The 23197-nt window shown below is 51.4% G+C and overlaps 1 protein-coding gene across 2 annotated transcripts; it reads left to right on the plus strand.

Annotated features, from left to right (window-relative positions):
- Positions 1-4775: 4775 nt before the first annotated feature.
- TMEM240 (transmembrane protein 240) lies at positions 4776-20117 on the plus strand (the record flags this gene model as incomplete). Of its 2 annotated transcripts, XM_079326463.1 has the most annotated exons (4): positions 4776-5273; positions 5530-5636; positions 15112-15320; positions 18952-20117. In XM_079326463.1, 4 exons carry the CDS (start codon positions 5217-5219, stop codon positions 19098-19100), a joined length of 522 nt encoding a protein of 173 aa, XP_079182589.1. The 2 variants fall into 2 exon arrangements, with proteins under 2 accessions (XP_079182589.1, XP_079182588.1); XM_079326462.1 differs by lacking the exon at positions 4776-5273 and having other exon boundaries at positions 5437-5636; positions 18952-19100.
- Positions 20118-23197: the final 3080 nt, after the last annotated feature.

Genomic DNA, 23197 nt, shown 5'->3' on the forward strand with positions numbered 1-23197 from the left:
AAAAAACAACCTGTAAGTTTGTCTGTTTTCAAAATAGAAGCTGAGGAAGTGTGGCTGTTCTTTCTAAGGTAAAACATGAAATATTTGTGTGAGGTGAATGAGACTGTGAGGCTTTAACTGGAGCCCATGGATTTAGGGAACTTGGGGCAAACTCCAGCCAACAGAAATAATTTAAAGGTTTTTTTTTTTTATTTTTACTGAATGGATGCATTTTCCTCCCTTACAGCAAAAGTAAACACAGCTCAAACCCCAGAGCATGGGGGTGTGAATACAAATAAAGCAAAAGCTCAGAATTCTGTCTGCTCAGGCTGATAAAGTGAAAACAAACCAAATCATTCCACTTGCAGAGTGTGACACTGGTAAAGTGGTGTTGCTTTCAGGCAAGAGAAATATTGAAAGTTGGTTTTTTTTTTTTTTAAAGGCACCTGTGAATGATTTGGAGCAAAGCAGGCTCTTCAAAACCTGAGGACAACTTTGTAAACATCACCTTGGGAGTGTTTGTGCTGCTTCTCTCATTCTGGCAGGAATAATTTAATTTTCTTAACTTTTGTTTTGCATGTGCAGGAATTTGGTGCCAGGATTTTTAATGTTCTCCCAGTGCTGTGTTGCTGTTTAACACATCAGAGGGACTCACTTCAGCCTCCACACCTGAAAACTGCCAGTCCACACTGGAAAATATTTCTTGGCAGCTGCAGATGCTGATCTCTGAGTCAGGCCCTCCAAGAAACCTTAAACCTCTGCACTCCTGGGAGCTGGGCTTGGCTTTGTGGTAAAACTCAGCCCTGTGCCAGCTCCATCCTCTGCTGGCCACTCTCCAAATGGGTCACTGCATCATCCTTGGGTCCTGGGGATGTTTAATAACCCAGAATTACCTGTGCTGGGGTGGTTTTTATCTGTTCAAAACACTGAAAGCAGAAATTGTGTGGAGATCAGGACCAGCAAGGGGATGGGAGCTGGAGCAGTTGTTTCTGGTCCTGTCCCAGTTTATTCCTGGAGACTGTGTTTGAAGGATTTCTGCTCCTCCTCATTTGTCTGTCTGATACCATCTCTGTTTCCATGGGGATATTTACAGCCAAAGGAAGGAGATGGTTCTGTAGGAACTGCTTTGCTTGATCCCTTTAAACACAATCCAAGCAAACCCAGTGCTGAGTGTTTGGAGCAGAGTTTTCCTTTCCCCAGCACTGAAGCTGCTCCGTGGGGAGGTGAAAATGTTTGGGAAATTGTTTGGAAAGGTTTTCTACTTTCAATTTCATTCACCCTACCCAGAGTTCTTGGTTGTTATTCCTTAGAAAAACCCCACACAGGATGTTTTAACCTGTGGTTTGTGTGTACATGGGGATTTACAGCAGAGTCCTTTTTATGGATTAATTACAACTCTTGACATGTCACTTCTCATTTAACTTGCATGTTACTGAAAAATTGATGATTTTTAGAAACAATTTTTCTCCATATGCTCCATTAGCATTGAAATCCCCAGTGAAGCTGAGTTGATACAGAATTTTATGGGGTACTTGCCTTTGAGATACACATTGTTACATACAAAGATATTTATGTGGCTAAACACAAGGTCCAAGTTATTTTCTGCCTCAAAAGAAATTTCAAGAGAAACATTTAACTTAAAGCAGGCAGAACAAAGAATGGGGATTTCCTTTAAGAGCAAGGTGGGATGTAAATATTGGTGGAGAACCAGTGCTGAAAGATTTATTTTCAATAAAAGTTGCCTCTTCCCTCTCCACTAGAGAGAAGCAAGGAAAGGTTCACACCCTGTGAGCACAGACCACGAGGAATGAGAATTCTGCTGGCAGGGAGAGTTTCCAGCTATTTGGGATATTCACAGGGTGGGCAGAGAGGGATTTAAAATGCAGATTCCTCCCAGGGGTGCCATCCCCTCTTTTCCAAACACCATGATTGTGTTTTGTCAGCACTTCTCTGGCTTTTTTGACTTTCTATGAAAGGCTGGATGGATTAAATAGATTTTTTTTTTTTTTTTTTAATGTGGGCAGATCTTTGCCAAAGCACTTCTTGGGGTTTCCATCCCTCTGCAGATCCCATCCATGAGCACAGAGCAGCAGAGCCCTGCTCACTCCTAGCTTGGAGTCTCTTCCACACCAGTCACTCTTGGCTTTGTGTTTTTTCTCGTGGCTCTCCAGACTTTCAGAACAATCAGAACATCTCCCAGATGGGTTTGTGTAAATCAAACTGGCCATTCTGGTGGTTTTCTCCCTCTGCTGGTGCCTGATTCCTGCAGCTCTGTGCCTGTTGAGCAGAGCAGACAGTGCACTCAGGCTGCCCTGCTGGCAAAGAGCTTCTCTCCAAGGGTCTGGGCTTGCTGGATCTGTGCAAAGATCCATCATCCTGCATTTCCCCACTGCATTTGTTGCTGAGTCTCCTGCTTCAACTTCCACCTCTCAGATGTGCTGGATCTTAGGAGAAGGTGCTGATAAAGACAAACACAAAGACACTCGTACTGGCACAAAACTGGGGAGAAAATGGGAATAAAAACCAATGAGAGGAGTCCAGGGAAGGAGAAGAAATTCTCTTGTTGGTGTAAACTCTGAGTTGTGTGAGCACCACAGAACTGAGCTGAGGTCGTGTTCCCTCCAAGAGAAAAGCAGAGGAGTCAGTTCCTGCGGGTGTGGTTTGTGATAAATTCCCACCTGGGGCTGAATGTTTACAGGGAGGGGGAAATAATCCTGATTAGGGACTGGATAAATGCCACTGGGATCCTGTGACACCACCTGTGCAGCTCCAGGCTGGAGCTGAGCAGGAGCTCACAAGTGCTGCTTTTCCAAAGGGAGCAGCTAATTCTTAATTAGGAATGAGTTTAACAAAGCCACTGTGGGGTGTGTAGCACCCACTGGAGAGTCTTTGCCCGGGTGTGACAGGGTCACTTTGGCCAGGAGCAGGCTGGAGTTTGTCACCTGCCAGGCAGCTCTGCTGAAGGTGGGACATGAAGGGAGCAACCAGGACTGTGGAGTTCACTCCCAGAATGGTCAGGACAGGGATTTTTGGGATCTCTCTGCAGTCAAGACTGATCAGGACAGGGATTTTTGGGATCTCTCAGTAGTTTGGCATCTCTCTGCAGCCAGGACTGACCACAACAGGGATTTTTGGAGGATTTTGGTGCCTGGTTTGTGGGAGCGATGAACATTGGCTGGGGAAACTTCAGTTCCACAAATTTCCCTAGGATTTGTCTTCAGTCTATTCCCTCCCATGATTTTATTCAGCTGTGACTTCAGAAACGCTTTTGTTTTCTACAACTGGCAGAGTAACCAGCTGCATCCTCTCTGAGCTCTGCATTTCCATGGCAGAATCCACTCCTGAGCTCAGGAAGAAGTGGCAGCAGCTCAGGGCAGAGGGTTGGGGCTGTGCAGGAGGTGATCTTTTCCATGAAGAGCTTGCCTTGTCAAATGTTTCATGTGTGTGGTTCAATTTAAAAAAAAAAAAAAAAATTCTGCAATGCAATCTGTGCTCTAATTTGAGGACACCATTTAGTGATTTTAATTGTGTGACAGTATTTTGGTATTTTCAATACCCAGTAGTAGGTTAATGACTGTTCCTTGAAGAATGGAGTTTATATAACACAAGTCATTACATAAGGAGGCTGATTGTGGCCTGAGGAGGAGCAGGAAAACAAATATGCAAAAAATGCAAAACCCAGCAGCAGCAAACTCTGCTTTGGTCACCCTGAGAAACCCCAAAAAAAGGAACAGCTGGGTTCTAGCGAGGAGAAACTCACCCTGAGGAAGGCTGAGGAGGGGAAGGCACTGCAGGACATCAAGCTCGGTGTTTCCCACGTGGTGGCTGCGATTCCTCCACCTCGCCCCGTTCGCTGTAAAAGGAACAGCAACCAAACAAGCACAAACTTCTCGGCTGGTCACTCCTTTGCTTTTCGTTTTCCCGGCAGCTCCTAAAAGCTGAGTCGGACTGGCGGGTGGAACCGAGCCGTGGAGAGCTGGAGCGCGACCCTTTAGGGACAGAGACGGGACAAAGTTCTGGGAGTCACAAAAGCGCCTCAGAGGGGTCTCAGCGCCTGGGAAGGGGAGGATTTGCGGCTGGGGGTGGGTGGGATTCGCTGCCCAGTGCGGGCAGCGAGAATCCTCCGTGCGCGGGGCCGGGACCCCGCGGGGGCAGAGCCGGGAGGGGAGCGGCGGGGGCGGCGCGGGGCTCGCACCCCCGGAGCCCCGGAGCCCCGTTCCGAGGGATGGCAGCCACGGGGGGTCCCGGCGGGCCCGACCCCGGGCGGAGGAAGGGCGGGGTGAGGATGGCGTGCGGCAGCGAAAGGCGCCGGTGGCGGGGCTCGGCGTGCGGCTGCGGGGCGGGGGGAGCCCCGCAGGGCCGGGCCCGCAGAGCTGCGGCCGCCGCTCGCCATGAGCCGCTCCCGGAGCAGCGCCTCCCCACGTAGGTAAATGCCCAGGGTGGGGAGGGGGCGGCCGGCGCTGCCTGGGCGCATCTTCCCCCTGTCGCTGCATCCCGCATCCCTCCCCTGCATCCCGCATCCCTCCCCCGAGCCCGGGAGGGGCTGGGCCGGGGGCTGCCGGCACCGAGAGGGTTTGTGGGGCTCATTTTTTTTTTTTTTTTTTTAGGGGGGGTGAGGGTGGGCGCGGTGATTTGGGAGCTATTTTTTTTTAATATATATATTTTTTTAATTTCCGATTTTTTGATGATTTTGGGGAGGGTCGGCGGGGAGGATGCGATGAGGCTCCCCCGGAGTGGGTGATTTTTTTTGCAGCCTGCCTCCTCCTCCCCCAGCCTCTCCCCCCCACCCCGGCTTTGGCTGCCTCGCTTCCCAGTTGCTGCATGAAGGCTGTGCTTGTACCCGGAGCCGCGCACCCGGGGGGAGCCCGGAGCCAGCGTTGGCCGTGGAATTATTATTCTTATTTTGATTATTTTTAAATTTTCCCATTTTTAATTTTTTTTTTTAATTTTTTTTTTTTTTTTTTTTTTTTTTTTTTTTTTTTTTACCTGTCACATTCGTCCTAGAAAAATAAAAAAATAAAGCGGGCAGGGCTCGGGAGCCCGCGGCATCCCCGGCACGGGGGAGTGCGTGTGTGTGCGCGGGGGGCTCCCCGCGGCCCCGGCGCCCCCCGCAGCACCGCAGCGAGCGGGCAGCGAGCGCGATGCGCCCCGCGCTCGGCGCTGCGGAATAGCGCGGCCGCCGCTCGCCCTCCGCGGGCCGGGCGCGCACGGACCCGACCGCTGGCCATTCCCTCTTGATGTCCATGAATGCAAACACCATGATTTTCATGATCCTGGGCGCCTCTATCGTTATGGTAAGAGATTTTTGTGCTTATCTCCCTCCCCTCCATGGTCCCCCCCCCCCCCCTCACCATTCCTCCTCCCTCCCCTCCACCTTCCCCCCGCACTGTCCCTCAGCCTCAGCACCTCTGTGTGTGTGTGTGGGTGCCCCACCGAGCACCCAACACTCTTTTCTTGATGACTGCTTCAGTCTCTGGCAATCAAACTGGAGTCAATGTTTTATTCCACCATCCAGAGTTGACCAGATGCCTTGGTTATGGGCTCTTACAGGCAATAGCTTGCTTGATGGACATGAATGCGTTGTTGGACAGATTTCACAATTACATCCTACCGCATCTGAGAGGGGAGGACCGAGTTTGTCACTGCAACTGTGGAAGGTGAGTTACCTGCAGAGCCTGCCCTGCCCTGCCCCCAGCCCCTTCTCTTGTCTCCCTGGGGAGGAGGTGGCCAGCACAGCCAGTGCTGGGCTACCATTTTGGCATTCTGGCTGTGTCTCACCTTCCTCGGCAGTTCCTGCATGAGCAGGGTGAGGAAGGAGGGGGGGAGTGGGGGTTGGTTGTTTTTTTTTTTCTGGAAGAAGAGTTTTCTGTGGGCTTGGAAGTGCATTTTCCTTTGTGAGCACGTTTGTGCACAGGCATTTGGGAGCCCTGGGAAAGTAACTTGTGTTTAAACGTTTGTCATTTTGCCTTTTGCTGTCAGTCAGGCCGTGGTGCTCCCCAGGCTGTTTGTGGGCTGGATGTTGCAGTTGGTGTTTGTGTGGCTGGTTTGGGGTTTGGAGAAAGGAGAGAATCCCTGCCCAGGCCTAGCACAGAGTCACTTTGCAATCCTCCATCAGATTTTTCACTCCCTGTGGCTTTTCCTGCTGGAGCTGTGCTGGGCACACACTGAGGAGGCTGGGCTGTGTTTTTGGGTGAGCCAGGAGCATCAGGGTGGATGTCAGGATGTCAGGAGTGAAACCTTTGCTGTGCACAAGTTTATGGCTGGACAAATCCCTGCCTCCCTCTGTGGCTCTTGGGAACATTTAATTCTCCCAACCAGCATCTCTCTTGTGTTAATCACCCAAGAGCTCAGCTTGAATCTGGGGTTTGGCTGCTCTGGAAGCTGCTCAGGCTGAGCTGTGGGGAGCTGAATTTCACCCCTCTCTGTGGGACTGCTGCTCCTCATGCTGCCCTCCCTTGCCTGCTGGGGTTGGAGCAGCCTGAGGCTGTGCCAGCCACAGGAGACCCTCCCTGGCCACATCCCAACCTTTGGGTTTGAGCTTTGCCCCTCTTGGGGCCAGCTGAACCCAGGGATCCCATCCCCCCGTGGCCCTGGGCTGTGCTTGGCTGCCTGAACTTGCCCTTCCACGCTGCCTCAGCTCCAGAAAATAAATCAGGGCCTTCCTCCCAGGGCTCCTCCTCATCCTCCTGGGGCAGAGGAGGCACCAGCAGCACCCTCAGCTCTGGGGCACCTCCCACTTCAGCTCAACTTGGGGGCAAAAATCCACAGTGAATTCCACTTGGTTTTGCTTTTTTCTCAGCTTTTCTTCTTCTTTGAGCCTTCTTGATGTTTTTCACTAGTTTAAGAGTTTTTCTTTGCTTTTTCCAGCAGTTTTTGCTCATCACAGCTTGGTGGGAATGGGCTGCTGGTGATGGGCTGTGATGTTTGGAGTGTCAGGTCTCACTGGTGGCCTGGCTGAGTGTCCTGTGCCCAAGGCTGAGGTGACAGGAGCAGCCCCCCCTGCTCTCCCCCTGTGCCTGCAGAGATGCTCCTGAGGCAGATAAACTGGCTGTGGCACTCTCCACAAACACCACTGGCTCATTTCTTCAAAAGTGCCACCAAAAAAATCTTCCAAACTGCTGAGCATGGAGGTGAGAGGAGGCAAAAAGCAAAGTTTGTGCCTTGCCTCAGGTCTGTGGGAGCAGTGGCTCTTGCAGAAACAACACAAACAGAAACAACTCAGGAGTTTGTGAGCTTGGGCTCCAAGCCCTGAGAGGAGAATCCCCAAACCCTCCCCATGCTGTGTGACCCTGTGCTGAGCTGCTGGTCCCCAGCACAGTGCCCTGTGCTCTCTGAGAGCTGCCCCAGGGCTCTGGGCTCAGCCTGGGCTGTGTCCTGCAGCCTCCTGTCAGCACTGCCACCAGGGCTTGATGAAGAACTTAATTTGCCAACAACCAGAGGGAGTCCTCGGAGGAGGGAGCTGGCTGCAGTTCAGTGTGTTGCAGAGAGAAATGGGGAAAATCAGTAAATGTTGCAGAAATGGAAGGGAAGGAGGAATTGGAATGAATGAAGATTGATGTGCAGTGGGCTGAGCTGCTGCAATTAATGATCTCCCTCCTGCCCCAGCCTGGGTCACAGTGTCAGTCAGAGCCAATAATTCATTCAGAAATGTTTCCCTTCCTCTCCTTGCTCAGGGCATCAGAGGGGATCCCATCCCCAGGAATTGTCCAGCAGGGTGTGAGTGCCCTGGGCACAGCAGGGTGTGCTCTCCAGGAGGAGCTCTGAGCAGGGTGTGCCTGTCAGGGGCTGGGAGCAGCCCAGGTGTGCTGGGAGCAGCCCAGGTGTGCTGGGAGCTGGCCCAGGTGTGCTGAGAGATGGCCCAGGTGTGTTGGGAGCTGGCCCAGGTGTGCTGGGAGCAGCCCAGGTGTGCTGGGAGCAGCCCAGGTGTGCTGGGACATGGCCCAGGTGTGTTGGGAGCTGGCCCAGGTGTGCTGGGAGCAACCCAGGTGTGCTGGGACATGGCCCAGAGGGGCTGGGAGCAGCCCAGGTGTGCTGGGAGCAGCCCAGATGTGCTGGGAGCTGGCCCAGGTGTGCTGGGAGATGGCCCAGGTGTGCTGGGAGCAGCCCAGATGTGCTGGGAGATGGTCCAGGTGTGCTGGGAGCAGCCCAGGTGTGCTGGGAGCAGCCCAGATGTGCTGGGAGCTGGCCCAGGTGTGCTGGGAGATGGCCCAGGTGTGCTGGGAGCTGGCCCAGGTGTGCTGAGAGATGACTCAGGTGTGCTGGGAGCAGCCCAGGTGTGCTGGGAGCTGGCCCAGGTGTGCTCTGAGCTGGCCCAGGTGTGCTGGGAGCTGGCCCAGGTGTGCTGGGAGCAGCCCAGGTGTGCTGGGAGCTGGCCCAGGTGTGCTGGGAGCTGGCCCAGGTGTGCTCTGAGCTGGCCCAGGTGTGCTGGGAGCTGGCCCAGGTGTGCTGGCTGTGGCCAGGCAGGGCTGGCTCTGTGTCCCTGCTGTGCCAGGGGATGGGGGGCTCTGTCCCTGTCCTTGCTGCACCCCCAGCCTGGCTCCCCACCCCCTGCCATGGTTTGGCTGCTCCCAGCTGCACTTTGGGGGTCCCTTGTTGCTGTGCCCACTCCCAGCTCTCCTGGCTCTGGCAGCAGCCCCAGGCTCTGCCCAGGTTCTGGGGGCTCTGGGATCACCCAGGGCAGGGCCAGCAGGGCTGGCTGCTCCAGCTGCCCCCAAAATGCTCCCAGGCTCCTGCCTGGGCTCTGTCCTGGTGGCAGGGTCCCTGCCCTCTGCCTCTCCTCCCCTCCCTGAGGCTCTGGCCCAGCAGGAGGGTCCCAGGACAAGTGCAAGGAATGCTGTACATTTTTTTTTCCCCATGTTTTTGAGCATTCAGTGTGTTTGCAGTGGCTGGGAAGGATCAGGACACAAATCAGCCCCACCTCCAGGTGCTGCTGGAGGCTGATCCCACCTTCACCCTTCCCTGGGGATCAGGGTCACTGGGGCTGGGGCTGTTGGCTGTCATTTCATGCCAGGAGGGGTTTGTTGAGATGGGAGGTGCTTTTTGAGTCTGTGCTGTCAGATGGGAGCTGTGACACAGAGAACCAAGAGGTGACACCTGTGCTGTGCAGAGTTTGAGTGGCTGCAGGGCCTGGAGCCCTGGGCTGGGGGGAGCTGAGGCTGCTCAGCCACCCCTGGTCCATATTTCCAGTTTTTTGGGTGGCTCTGAGCTGCTGTTTGCAGTCTGAGGGAGCCTGGGCTGCACAGTGGAGTGTCCCTGCTCTGGTGACACAGCTGGATGCTCCTCTGAGGGGTGACAAGTGTCCATGGGTGAGGTGTCACCATCACTGGGACCAGAGCTGTCCCACTCCAGAGCACCCCCCAGACCAGGGGAGAGCATCCACAGCTGGAAAAACTCTGCTGGGAAGGGAGGCTGGATAGAGAACAGCAGCACAGAGCCAGGGCTGGCACCTGGGTGTGACAGGGTGTGACAGGGACAGCTCCTCCTGTCACATCTGCCCCAGGAGGGGGTGACAGCCACACCCCTGTGCTGCTGGCACCGTGCAGATCCCTGGGGCAGCCTGGCACTCTCCATGTGGAGCCACCCAAATCCCAAACCCCAAACCCCAAACGTGGCTGTCCCCGGGGAGGGCAGGGCTGGGCAGGAGTGCTGAGCTCTGTGAGGTTCCCCAATCTCTCCATCCCAGCCAGCAAAGGGTCCCTCAGTGGAAGCAGAGCTGGCAGCAGATCAGGAGCCGGGTGATGTCATGCAAAGGAAAAACACCAAAGGGCGTCCGTGCAGGAGGCAGGGCGAGCTGGAGGGAGCAGGTGACACCTGGAGGGAGCCAGAGCAGCCCGGGGGGCTCACAGAGAGAGCACAGAGCCCCCTGAGCTTCGTGTCCCCCTGCCCCGACCTTCGGGGTGACCTTGGCTGAGTGAGCTCAGCCTCCCCCGGGCGGTGCAGCCTCACCTGGCGCTGCACCTGCAGCTCCCCCTGCCCGGGGGCTCCCGGCTCCGAGCCAGCAGGGAAGGGCTGTGCTGGGGCTCAGAGCAGAGCCTGGCACAGGCTGGGCTCAGCAGGCTGGGAGGAGGCTCTGCTGGGGTCACTGGGGGTGGCGCTGCCAGCAGGGACACGAGGGACACTTGTCCTGTGTTTCCTGCTTTCCCAGACCCTCTGTGGGTGTGCTGGCAGAGCTCCTCGCCTGGTGCTCCTGCAGCTGTGCAGGGCGATGTTTCCTCCAGGAGCAGGAGCGGGGAGATGTTTTGGGTGTTGTTTTGGGTGGTGTTTTGGGTGGTGTTTTGGGTGGTGTTTTGGGTGTTTTTTTGGGTGCTGTTTTGGGGGATGTTTTGGGTGCTGTTTTGGGGATGCTGAGGAGCAGCTGCAAGGTCAGGCAGGGATGCAGGACAGCGAGGCTCTGCCTCCCTCCAGCCCTGCCTGTGGGGTTGGATGAGCCCAAATTCTCCCAGATTTCCCCAAATCCTGCTGCAGCTGGCGATGGGGAAGGGCTCGGTCCAGCTGCGGCGGGAGATGTGACGTGGTGCCACTGTCACCTGAGCTGTCGCTGTCACCGGGGCTGAGCCGGAGCATCCGCGCGTCCCTGTCCCCATCCCTGTCCCGTGCCTGTCCCGTCCCTGTCCCCAGGGGCTGTGACAAGCCCAGGGGCAGCTCCAGACTCTGCTGTGCTCGATCGGATCCTCCCGAGGCTCCCGAGCCGCGCCGGGGCTGCAGCAGCGGCGCGGACACAAGGTCACCGCCAGGGACAATAGCGGAGCAGAGCGGGGGATTGTCCCGCTTTGTCACAGCTGGGGATGGGGACAGGGGGTGCAGACACACGGTCCGGGCTGCCTTTGTCACCTGAGCCCGGTCACAGCGCGCACAGACCCTGTCCTGGCGCCCGGAGCGCTGGAATTCCTGTGCCCATCTTTTATTCCTTGTGGAAGATCCAGCACAGCCAGGGTGGGGACACTTTGGGGTGTTTTGGGGTCCCCCTGAGGGTGGGCACAGTTTGGGGTATTTGGGGTCCCCCTGAGAATGGGGACAGCTCAGTATTTTGGGGTCCCCCGAGAGTAGGCACAGCACAGGAGGGGAGGTGGCACGGCTGGAACTGCCCAGGAATTTGCCCCCAGGATTTATTTGGCACACGGATTTCTTGTAAATAAACACGGGCAGGATTTGGGGTTGGCTGTGGGGGCCACGTGTGACAACTCTGTCCCAGGGCTGTGGTGCCCAGAGACCCCACAGCCACCCCTGGCAGGCCTGAGCTGAAGAGGGTTTTTTGTCCCTGAAGGGGTTTTATACCCCTGAAGGAAGTTTTTTTTTCTCCCTGAAAGATGTTGGGTTTTTTTCTCCCTGAAAGAGGTTATTGTCTCTGGAAGAGGTTTTTGTTCCTGAAGGAGTTTTTGTCTCTGAAGGAGGATTTTTCCTCTCTCCACAGGGCTCTGGTTGGTGCAATGAGCCCTGGCTGGAGGGTTTAGGGCAGGTTTTGTGCCCAGCCCTGCTGCCCTTTCCTGCACCCAGCCCCAGCTCAGCTCAGAGCTGTCACCTCCCCTCTCTGGGTCTGGTTCCAGTTTTCAGTTTCCCCTCGGCATGAGGGGGGACACTGGTGTTCTGAGCTCTGTTTAAAATATTCTGTGCTGCTGGGGCAGGGGCTGATTCCCCCCTGGAGCATCCCCAGGGCTCCAGCAGCAGCAGGGAACTCGTGGAGTTCTGTCCCTGCTCTCCTCCCTTCTCTGAGCATCACTCTGTCCTGACAAGAAAGGAAAGGATAAAATTCCCTCCAGCCCAACTGTTGCAACAGCAGGAAAAATTCATCTTCCCTGGGCTTTGCTGAACTCTTTCTAGAAAACTCCACAAAGTGGGAATGCAGCTCTGGATCTGCTCTGTGTGGTTATTGTGGTGGCTCAGGGTTCCCAAGGATGCAAAGAGTGCAAGGATTCCCTGGGAGGCTGCAGGGCCTCAGGGGCTCCCCTGGGCAGCCTCAGCCACAGGAGGGGTTTCTTCTGAGGGAGGAAAATGAGAAATGTGAGTGTGCAGGGGTTTGGGAATTGTGGGATGTGGGAGATGTGTGCAGGGGTTTGGGAAGGATGGAAGATGAGAGATGTGTATTTGCAGGGGTTTGAGAAGGATGGAAGATGAGAAATGTGAGTGTGCAGGGATTTGGGGAGGATGGAAGATAAGAAATGTGTGCAGAGATTTGGGAAATCATGGAACACGGGAGATGTGAGTGTGCAGGGGTTTGGAAATTGTGGAATGTGGGAGATGTGTGCAGGGGTTTGGGAAGGATGGAAGATGAGAAATGTGAGTGTGCAGGGGTTTGGGAAATGATGGCAGATGAGAGATGTGAGTGTAAGGATTTGGTAAATTTGGAACATGGGAGATGTGTGCAGGGGTTTGGGAAATGATGGGATATGGGAGATGTGAGTGTAAGGATTTGGTAAATTTGGAACATGGGAGATGTGTGCAAGGGTTTGGGAAATGATGGGATATGGGAGATGTGAGTGTGCAGGGATTTGGTAAATTTGGAGCACGGGAAGTGCTTGACTGTGCTCAGGGGACCCTTCAGCCTCTCCCCCTGGATTCCCCAGCGCCAAAAGAGGGAAAATCCCAGTTCCAAACCCCGGGTCACTGCTGCCACCAGAGCTGGCATCTCCTGTCCCCTGCCAGCCGGGTCCCCCTCCCTGGGTGCCAAAGGGCACTGTGGGGGCTGGTGGCCACCCCGGGGTCCGTGCCAGCCCCGGGCCAGCCCCGGAGCCGCTGCAGGTGCCCCCATTCCGGCAGCGCTGAGATTAGGGCTGTTTTCAGAAGGTTCCTCGGAGCGGAGCTTTGTTTGTGTAAATATTTGGACGTTTCTCAGGCGTGATTATGGAGCAAACCTGCTCCTCATGAATATTCAGAGGCCCCGGCGGTTGCCTCCCTCTCGTCTGGAGCGGGAGCGAGGGACGGGATGCTGGGGACAGTGACAGCAGCGGGACATCGCTGCTGCCTGGACGGGGGCACTGGGGATGCGCTGGGGCATGGCCTGGTGGGTGTGGGGTGATTATTGGGGTGAGGACAGGCTGGGCATCACCTGGTGAGGTCACTTTTGGGATGGGGACAGCATTGTCAGTGCCACCTGGGGCTGGGCATCACCTGGATGGGTGTGGGGTGATTATTGGGGTGAGGACAGGTTGGGCATCACCTGGATGGGTCATTGTTGGGGTGGGGACAGGCTGGGCATCACCTGGATGGGTGTGGGGTCATTTTTGGGGTGGGGACAGGCTGGGCATCACCTGGATGGGTGTGGGGTCATTGTCAGTGCCCTCCTGAGTCTGGGCATCACCTGGTGAGGTCACTTTTGGGATGGGGACAGCACTGTCAGTGCCACCTGGGGCTGGGCATCACCTGGTGGGTGTGGGGTCATTTTTGGGGTGGGGACAGCACCTCCAGTGCCCACCCGGGTTCCCTGGAAGGTGAGGAGCTGCCCAGAGCAGTTTTTGCCTCCTCGGGATCTCCCACCCCTCTCATCTCCCGGGACCTGCTGCTCCTCCCCTCCTCCACCCCACAGCTCTCCCTGCTTTCCTTTTCCCTCCTCACTCCATCCCTGACATTTCCCCAGGTGAACCTGGGAGGGTTTTTGGTGTTTTTCAGCTCCAGCCCAGGTTTGGTCTCCCCACCCTGGGAATTTTGCTCCTTTCCCCCTTCAGGGACCCCCCAGACCCCCCTGGGGAAGGAGCAGGAGGGGCTGAGGTGGTTTTGGAGCTCGTGGGATTTTTCCAGGAGTGAGAGGCTGGAATTCCTCCCTGGCTGTAAATTTGCAAACTCTAAACTCTGGTGTGTGAAGGACATTGGTGCCTTTTTGGGCTTAACTAAAAGCAGAGGCCAGACAAAATTAGGAGAATAAAAATCAGTTTATTTATATTTATTGAGGGGTCTTCAGGTACATTTAGGGCAGGGGTTACACCCAAAAATGGACCACAAAATTCACACTTTTATAAATTTGGTCCATTTGCAGATTGGGGGTTAATCCTCCAATTACAGCTTCAGGTAATGAGGAATTTAACAAATTTGCTCCTCCCAACTCACTTCTGTTTATATTTTTTGGGGCCTGTGAGGTGTCCTGGATTGCCTGGAGAGGAATTGTTGTGTCTGAGTAAAATGGGTGAGCTGAGCTCACACTGTACCTGGAGTTTGGAGTTATAACTAAAGAACTGCAGAATTATGAATATAATGCATATAAATATATATTTTCAATATATAAATGTATATAAATATATATTTTTTTATATAAAAATGTATATAAAATATTTATATATAAAAATGTATATAAATATATATATTTTTATATATAAATGTGTATATATATAATGTGTATATATATAACATATAATACATTATAACAGACACATACAATGCAATATAATATATACATATATATACATTATATATATTATATATATGTATATACATGTGTATAAATATATGTATATATAATATATAATCTGTATATATATATAATATATTTAGATATATTATGTATATATGATATATAATCTGTATATATATAATATATATATTTATATAAAAAATTTGTATATATAATGTGTATATATATATAATATATATATATTTATATATAAAAATTTGTATATATAATGTGTATATATATAATGTGTGTATATATAATGTGTAAATATATAACATATAATACATTCTAATATATACATATAATACAATATAATATATACATATATTTTTAATATACATTATGTATTTTATATATATGTATATATATAATCTGTATATATACATATATATTGTATATATATACACATATATATATGTATATATGTATATATACATATATATGTATATATATTATATACACATATATAATTATATACATTATATATTTTATATATATGTATATATATAATCTGCATATATACATATATATTGTATATATATACACATATATATGTATATATATTATATACACATATATAATTATATATATATATATGCAATTATGTATAAAAATAGAAAAATAAATATATGAATATAAAATCTAAAATCCTGAGGCATTAATACAATCCCTTCTGCTCTGGGAGAAAAGGCAAAAATAAAATAAATGATATATTTTTAAATAAAATGCGACTGATTTCCCTGCTTTCTGCCCAGGCACCACGTGCATTATGTCATCCCGTACGACGGGGACCAGTCGGTGGTGGATTCCTCGGAGAATTACTTTGTGACCGACAATGTGACCAAGCAGGAGATCGACCTGATGCTGGGGCTGCTGCTGGGCTTCTGCATCAGCTGGTTCCTGGTGTGGATGGACGGGGTGCTGCACTGCGCCGTGCGCGCCTGGCGGGCCGGCCGCCGCTATGGTCAGCGCCGCTCCTCGCCTCCTGCTGCTCCTCTTCATCTTCCTCCTCTTCCTCCTGCTCCTCCTCTTCTTCCTCCTGCTCCTCCTCCTCTTCATCTTCCTCCTGCTCCTCCTCCTCCTCTTCTTCCTCCTGCTCCTCCTCCTCCTCTTCTTCCTCCTCTTCCTCCTGCTCCTCTTCTTCCTGCTGCTCCTCCTCCTCTTCATCTTCCTCCTGCTCCTCCTCCTCCTCTTCTTCCTCCTCTTCCTCCTCCTCTTCATCTTCCTCCTTCTCCTCCTCCTCCTCTTCTTCCTCTTCTTCCTGCTGCTCCTCCTCCTCTTCATCTTCCTCCTCTTCTTCCTGCTCCTCCTCCCCCTCTTCTTCCTCCTGCTCCTCCTCCTCCTCTTCTTCCTCCTGCTCCTCCTCCTCTTCATCTTCCTTCTGCTCCTCCTCCTCCTCTTCTTCCTCCTGCTCCTCCTCCTCTTCATCTTCCTCCTTCTCCTCCTCCTCCTCTTCTTCCTCTTCTTCCTCCTGCTCCTCCTCCTCTTCTTCATCTTCCTCCTCTTCCTCTTGCTCCTCCTCCTCTTCTTCATCTTCCTCCTCCTCTTCTTCTTCTTCTTCCTCCTGCTCTTCCTCCTACTCCTCCTCTTCCTCCTCCTCTTCTTCATCTTCTTCCTCCTGCTCTTCCTCTTCCTCTTCTTCCTCCTCTTCCCCCTTCTCTTCTTCCTCCTCCTCCTGCTCTTCCTCTTCCTCATCCTCTTCTTCATCTTCTTCCTCCTGCTCCTCCTCCTCTTCTTCCTCTTCTTCCTCCTCTTCCCCCTTCTCTTCATCCTTCTCCTCTTCTTCCCCCTTCTCTTCTTCTTCCTCTTCTTCCTCCTACTCCTCTTCTTCCTCCTGCTCCTCCTCCTCTTCTTCATCTTCTTCCTCCTGCTCTTCCTCCTCCTCCTGTTCTTCCTCCTCTTCTTCTTCCCCCTCTCCCTCCTTTCCCTCCTCTCCCTCCTCTTCTCCTCCTCCTCTTCTTTCTCCTCCTCTTCTTCTTCCTCCTCGTCTTCTTCCCCCTTTCCCTCCTCATCCTCCTCCTCTTCCTCCTCTTCTTTCTCCTCCTTCTCTTCTCCTCTTCTTCCTCCTCTTCTTCTTCCTTCTCCTTTTCTTCCTCCTCCTCCTCCTCCTCATCCCTGGGGGAGCTGGGAGAGGTCAAGCTGCTGTTTTATTCCACGTGGATCTGGCACAAATCTCCCAATTTGTCCCTCTCTGTCCCTCTGTCCCCTTTGTCCCTCGGTGATGCTCGGGGGTCATTCCCAGCTCAGGCTGTTCCATCCTCCTGTGACCCCAGCAGGAATGTTGCTGTGGGAACTGTGGGCAGAAAATCTTCAGGTTGGACCCAAATTTCCTCCCAAAAAATCTGGATTTTTTTATTTTTTATTTTAATGGAAAAGCCAGCCTGGTGTTGGTTGTGTAAAGCTGTGACTGACATCTGTGTGGTGTCAGCTGAGGTTCTCCATTCCTCACCCCTGGCCAGATGTGGAGATTTTTTTGTCCAGTTTTTGTCCAGTTTTATCCAGTTTTTGGCCAACTGTGCCATCAGCCCTCCAGGAAAAAGAACTGGGCAGGATTTTAGGCTTTGGAGCAGCTAAAATCCTGAATTAACACCCCAGGAAGATCCTTCAGAGCCTCTGCCCCATTTTCCTCCCTCAGCTCGGGCATCCCATGGATTTTCATACTTGGAGGAGAAAAAAAAAAATGACAGGAAAATGTATTGAATTAAAGAATGACTCGAAATTCCCTCAAAAGGTGCCCACAAATCTCCATCTCCCCAGCTCCTGACTGATGGTGCTGTTAAATCACAACTCAGAGGAAAAGCAGAAGCAGGAGAAAGATTTATCTGCAGGCCTATAAGAAATTCTAATTAGGGAAGTGAACTCTCTCTTTCTAAAAACTCAGATAAAAAATGATATTAATTTCCCATTAGTCTTCCCAAATCCCCAGCAGGCTCTGGGAGCAGTTTCTGAGTCAGGATTCTCCTGGGGCTCTGCTGCTGCTGCTGCTTCCCAAGCAGGGGCTGATTTTCTTGGGAGATCTCAGGCTCTGAGTAGCAATTTTGGGGCTGTGGCTGCTGATTTCCATCAGAGATCAGAGCAGGAAATCTCCCTGTGCTGGGATGTTTTACCCCTCGTGAATGGAGGCTTTTATTTTTAGTAATTAATTTAGTATTTCAACTAATTGATCTCTTTTGTTTCATTTTTTTCCCCCCTCTCTCTCTGTGCACACCTATTTTAAGGCTTGGTGCAACGAACTTAAATATTCCCTATTTATTCAAAATCAACGATGCAACTGAGTAATTTTAAAGGGATTTGTTTCTTTTGTTGAACAAAGCTGAATTCTCCTTCTGAGGGAAGAAATTGTGAGGCAGGGGCAGGGGAAACACAAATTCTGTGCACGAGCAGTGACTCAATGTCACATTGGGGCTGATCAGCTCCAGTTGTGGCCTCTCACAATATCCTGGGGCTCCTTCCTGATGGAAGAGGCTTCTCAAAATAGAAAATATTCCAGAGGAGCTGAGCCTGAGCAGCTGCAGGCTGGGCTGGGCAGACTCAGAGACTCATTTGGGATGGAAAAGACTCAAAGATCATCGAGACCAAGCAGTTCCCAGCCCAGCTCAGCCTGGGGCCATCTGGGATCTGCATTTTTGGGGTGGAATCACCAAAATTTTCATAGGAATGGGTGGCAGCTGAAGGAAAAGGTTCCTGGGCTGAGGTAATGGGTAAAAATGGGTTCAAAAGGTGCTGGGGCAGGGGGTGATGCTGGTGGGAATTGGGAAAAGGTGCTGGAGCTGCCCTGGTCAAACTGGAAGGGTGAGAGTGCTCAGCTGCTGTCCCTGAAAGGACATCAGGGGTGGCTGTGGGACAGGTTTGGGACAGATTTGGGACAGGACAGGTTTGGGACAATTTTGGGACAGATTTGGGACAGTTTTGGGACAGGACAGGTTTGGGACAGTTTTTGGGACATATTTGGGACAGGTTTGGGACAGTCTTGTGACAGTTTTGAGAGAGTTTGGGACAATTTTGGGACAGGTTTGGGACAATTTTGGGGCAGCTTTAGGACAGTCTTAGAACAGCTTTGGGACAGTTTTGGGGCAGCCATGGGACAGCTTTGGGACAGGACAGCTTTAGAACAACTTTGGGACAGTTTAGGGGCAAGTTTTGGGACAATTTTGGGACAGGACAGCTTTGAGATAATTTTGGGAAAGCTTTGGGACAGTCTTGGGACAGCTTTGAGACATCTTTGGGACACTTTTGGGACAGTCTTGGGACAGGACAGCCTTGGGGCAAAGCTTTGGGACAGGACAGATTTGAGACAGGTTTGGGACAGTCTTAGAACAGTTTTGGGACAGTTTTGGGGCAGCTTTTGGGACAATTTTGGGACAGGACAGCTTTGGGATAATTTGGGGAAAGCTTTGGGACAGTCTTGGGACAGTTTTGAGACATCTTTGGGACAGCTTTGGACAATGTTGGGACAGGACAGCTTTAGGAGAGCTTTGGGCATCATTGGGACAGGACAGCTTTGGGAGTTTTGTGAGAGCTTTGGGATAACTTTGGGGCAGCACAGCCCCCTCCTCTCCTGCAGCCCTCACCCCCCCTCTCCTCCTGCCTTGCAGACAACTCGTGGTCCTGGATCCCCAGGTTCTGCAAGCTGAAGGAGCTGAGGAAGCGCCAGCACCGGCAGTTCGAGGAGCCCACGGGGAACATGGTGCACATCAAACAGAAGCTGTACCACAACGGGCACCCCAGCCCCAGGCACCTCTGAGCCCCTGGGGGCTTTTAAACCACACAGGACCCTGCTCTCCCTGCTGGGAACAGCTCTGCTCTGCTGCCAGGGCAGCTGAGGACACGGATTTTTGGGATGTCCATGGGTGGACACGCCACGATGCACAACTAAGCCAGTCCTGGGTGCTCTGCAGCCAAGACTTTGCACTGTGTTCCACATTTTATTGTCAGACTCGTGTATATATGTAAAAAAAAAAAAGCAGACAAGCAAACAAAAAAACCAAACAAAAAAAAAAAAAGAGAGAGAGAAAAGAGATTTGCATTATACTTTCAACCCCCCTGTTTTTCCTGGCTGTCCTGCACATCCTGCTGGCCGAGGGATGGAGGTGGGACAAGAAGAAGATGGAGAATTCTCCTCCAGGAGCTGCTGCCCCATTTTCCTGCTCCTCTGGCTCGGGTTTGCCCTCCCTGCTCTGCCCCTGCCCAGCTGGGCACAGGTTTGGATGGGGGGCAGGCTCAGTGTCCCCTTTGGGGTTTTGCTTTGGTTCAAGCTCTGGGGGAAGGAAATGTTGGGAATGTGCCAGGGGTTTGTTGTTTGTGTTGCTGTCCATGAAAAACCTGCCTTAAGCAATCCAACCTCAGAGCCAGGGGAGTGGGGCTGGGGGGGGTCTGTGGGGCTGGGGCTGCTGCTCTGGTGGCACCTTTGGTGACACTTTTGGTGGCACTTTTGGTGACAAGGCTGCTGTCCTTCACTAGAGGAGGGTGGGATGTGTTAAATGTGGCTCATCAACACCCCCCACCCCTGGCCTGGGAGGAAAGGAGCTGCTCTGCCCCTCTTCTTGTAGGGTGAGCCCCAAAACCACCCCAAAACCACCCCAAAAACCACCCCAAAACCACTGAGTGCAGTGAGGGGCCCTGAGCAGCCCTGGCTTGTGGGGTTTGGCTCGAGGGACACAGAGACACTGAAGCCAAAACATCCCAAACATCCCAAATGTCCCCAAGGTTGAGTCCCAGAGGGAGGAGGCTCCAAGGTGGTTTTGTGATTCTCTGGTGTGGGTTTGAGAAGGTTTATATGGGATCAATCCCACTCTGGTGTGGGTTTGAGAAGGTTTATATGGGATCAAACCCCCTCTGATATGGGTTTTGAGGAGGTTTGGATGGATCAATCCCATTCTGGTGTGGGTTTGAGAAGGTTTATATGGGATCAATCCCACTCTGGTGTGGGTTTTGATTTCTGGATGGGATCAATCCCACTCTGGTGTGGGTTTGAGGAGGTTTGGATGGGATCAAACCCCCTCTGATATGGGTTTTGAGGAGGTTTGGATGGGATCAATCCCACTCTGGTGTGGGTTTGAGAAGGTTTGGATGGGATCAATCCCACTCTGGTGTGGGTTTGAGAAGGTTTGGATGGGATCAATCCCACTCTGGTGTGGGTTTGAGAAGGTTTGGATGGGATCAATCCCACTCTGGTGTGGGTTTGAGAAGGTTTGGATGGGATCAATCCCACTCTGGTGTGGGTTTGAGAAGGTTTATATGGGATCAAACCCCCTCTGATATGGGTTTTGAGGTTTGGATGGATCAATCCCATTCTGGTGTGGGTTTTGAGGTTTGGATGGATCAATCCCACTCTGGTTGGGTTTTGGGATCTCCTCCTGTCCTTACAGGAGTTTTCCAGCTCCCAGCTGCTCCTGCTCTGCTGATGGGATTTGTTGGGGTGGGAATTTATTAGCAGGGGCTGCAGGAGGGAAATGCCACCCCCAGGATTGTCCCAGCCCTGAACCTTCACCATTTCCCCTCCATTCCTCACTTTGTGCTGAGTGGGTTTGTGCAGAAATGGGGAGAACCCCCAGAGCTGAGGGATGCTGAGCATGGCCTGGAAATCTCAATTTTCCACGGATGTTCTCCTGAGTTTTTGGGGTCAGAGGCTCTGCTGGGAATGTTCTCCTGAGTTTTGGGGTGAGGGGCTCTGCTGGGAATGTTCTCCTGAGTTTTTGGGGTGAGGGGCTCTGCTGGGAATGTTCTCCTGAGTTTTTTGGGGTGAGGGGCTCTGCTGGGAATGTTCTCCTGAGTTTTGGGGTGAGGGGCCACACTGGGAATGTTCTCCTGAGTTTTTGGGGTGAGGAACCACACTGGGAATGTTCTCCTGAGTTTTGGGATGAGGAGCTCTGCTGGGAATGTTCTCCTGAGTTTTTGGGGTGAGGGGCTCTGCTGGGAATGTTCTCCTGAGTTTTTGGGGTGAGGGGCTCTGCTCCTGCTGTTTTTTCCCTGCTGTTTGGGGCAGGGAAAAAGACCCCAGGACTCCTCCCTGCTCCAACTTCTGTGTCTTGGTGTTTTTATTTTTTTATTTTTTTATTTCCTATGCCCAGTTCAGTTCTTTAGAGCCCCCCAAAATTCCCTTTTCTCTGCCATCCCCACCTTTGCTATTCCCTAGTGCCTCATGTCTTGGAGCCCCAGGTTCTTTCTGCACCTAAACAATTTCCTGCTCCATTTTTTTGTCTGTCTGTCTGTCTGTCCTGGCTGTGATCTCCAAAATTCCTTTGGATCTAAGGAATTTCCTTGAGCAGCTCCTTTCCACAGCCCCCTGAGCAGGGATTGGGTTATCAGCAAAAACTCAGCATTTTGCAGGGGAGAAAATTCCAGTGTGAAAAGGACAAATATTGAATCCCTGGAACTGGTTATGGGGGGAATAAAAAAAGCACTTTAAAAGGAATTTTTCCACTGACCTAAACTCAGACTGAATGTAAGCCTGGCTCTAGCAGCTGACCTTGGTTGGAATATTAAAAATGAAAAAAAAAAAAAAAAAAAGGAAAGGGTGAAGTGATGGCTCACACCTGTTAAGTTTGATCTGGCTGATCCAAAAATGGCAAAATTCCATAAGAATTTGGGGCTCTGGAAGAGGGAAAAAAAATTCTACATAATAAATGTTGCTGTTGTATAAAAACAGAATTTAAAAAAATCTGCTGGGTCTGTAACTCTCACCTTTTGAACCTGTCTGTGATTCAAAGTTAGGCAAAAAAGAAAAACAAACAAACAAACAAAACCAACAAAAAAATCCAAGAAATATTCTCAGTGCAATTAAATTTATTGAGAGTAATTCACCTTAATCCAGAGAAACCAGAAAATTTTGGAAGCAGGTTTGTCCCAGCACACACAAAACCAATGGGATTCATCTTGGGGAAATAATCTTCATTTTCCATAAACAAGAACCAAAACTGACCCAGCAGATCTGGGATGGTGTCAAACTCCAGAGCAGGGACACCAAAAACACCCCAAACCCCCCCCAAAAAAACAAAATTACCCCAAACCTCCCCAAAAAACCCCAAAAATACAAAAAAAAACCCCCAAAATAGGTGAATTTTTCCCAACAGCCCCAGGCCTGCCCTGTCTCCTTTTTGGGGAATGAGATGCTGGTTTGGGGTGTTGCATTTGTTTTTTTTGGGGGGTATTGCAGCTGTTTTTGGCGTGTTGTGGCTGGTTTTGGGGTGTTGCAGTTGTTTTTGGGGTATTGCAGATGGTTTTGGGGTGTCACAGATGTTTTTGGGACTGATGCAGTTGTTTTGGACTATTACAGCTGTTTTTTGGGGTGTTACATCCAGTTTTGGGATATTACAGCTGGTTTTGGGTGTGTAACAGCTGGTTTTGGGGCACTGCAGTTGCTTTTGGGGTATGACAGATGTTTTTGGGTGTGTTACAGCTGTTTTTGGGATATTACAGCTGGTTTTGGATGTGTTACAGCTGTTTTGGGTGTGCTACAGCTGGTTTTGGGATATTACAGCTGGTTTTGGGTGTGTTACAGCTGGTTTGTTGTTTTTGGGTTATGACAGATGTTTTTGGGATATTACAGCTGCCTTTTGGACTATTACAGATATTTTTTAGGGTGTTGCAGTTGCCACCATCACCCACAGCCCCTTTCCCTGCTGCCACCATCCCTCCTGTCCCTGTCCCTGTCCCTGTCCCTGTCCCTGTCCCTGTCCCTGTCCCAGCCCCGCTCCCCCCGCCCCTCTGTGCTCGTGTTTGTTTTGTTTCTTTTGTTTGTTTTGTTCCTTTTGTTCCTCGCTGCTGGCGGGGCGTTTTCTCCTCGCTGAATTGTCCCAGCTGGGCTCGCGTTGGGTTTGTTTGTTGTTCTCTTGCCTCTGA

This window comes from Erithacus rubecula, assembly GCF_903797595.1.
Source record: "Erithacus rubecula genome assembly, chromosome: 24".
NCBI lineage: Eukaryota > Metazoa > Chordata > Aves > Passeriformes > Muscicapidae > Erithacus > Erithacus rubecula.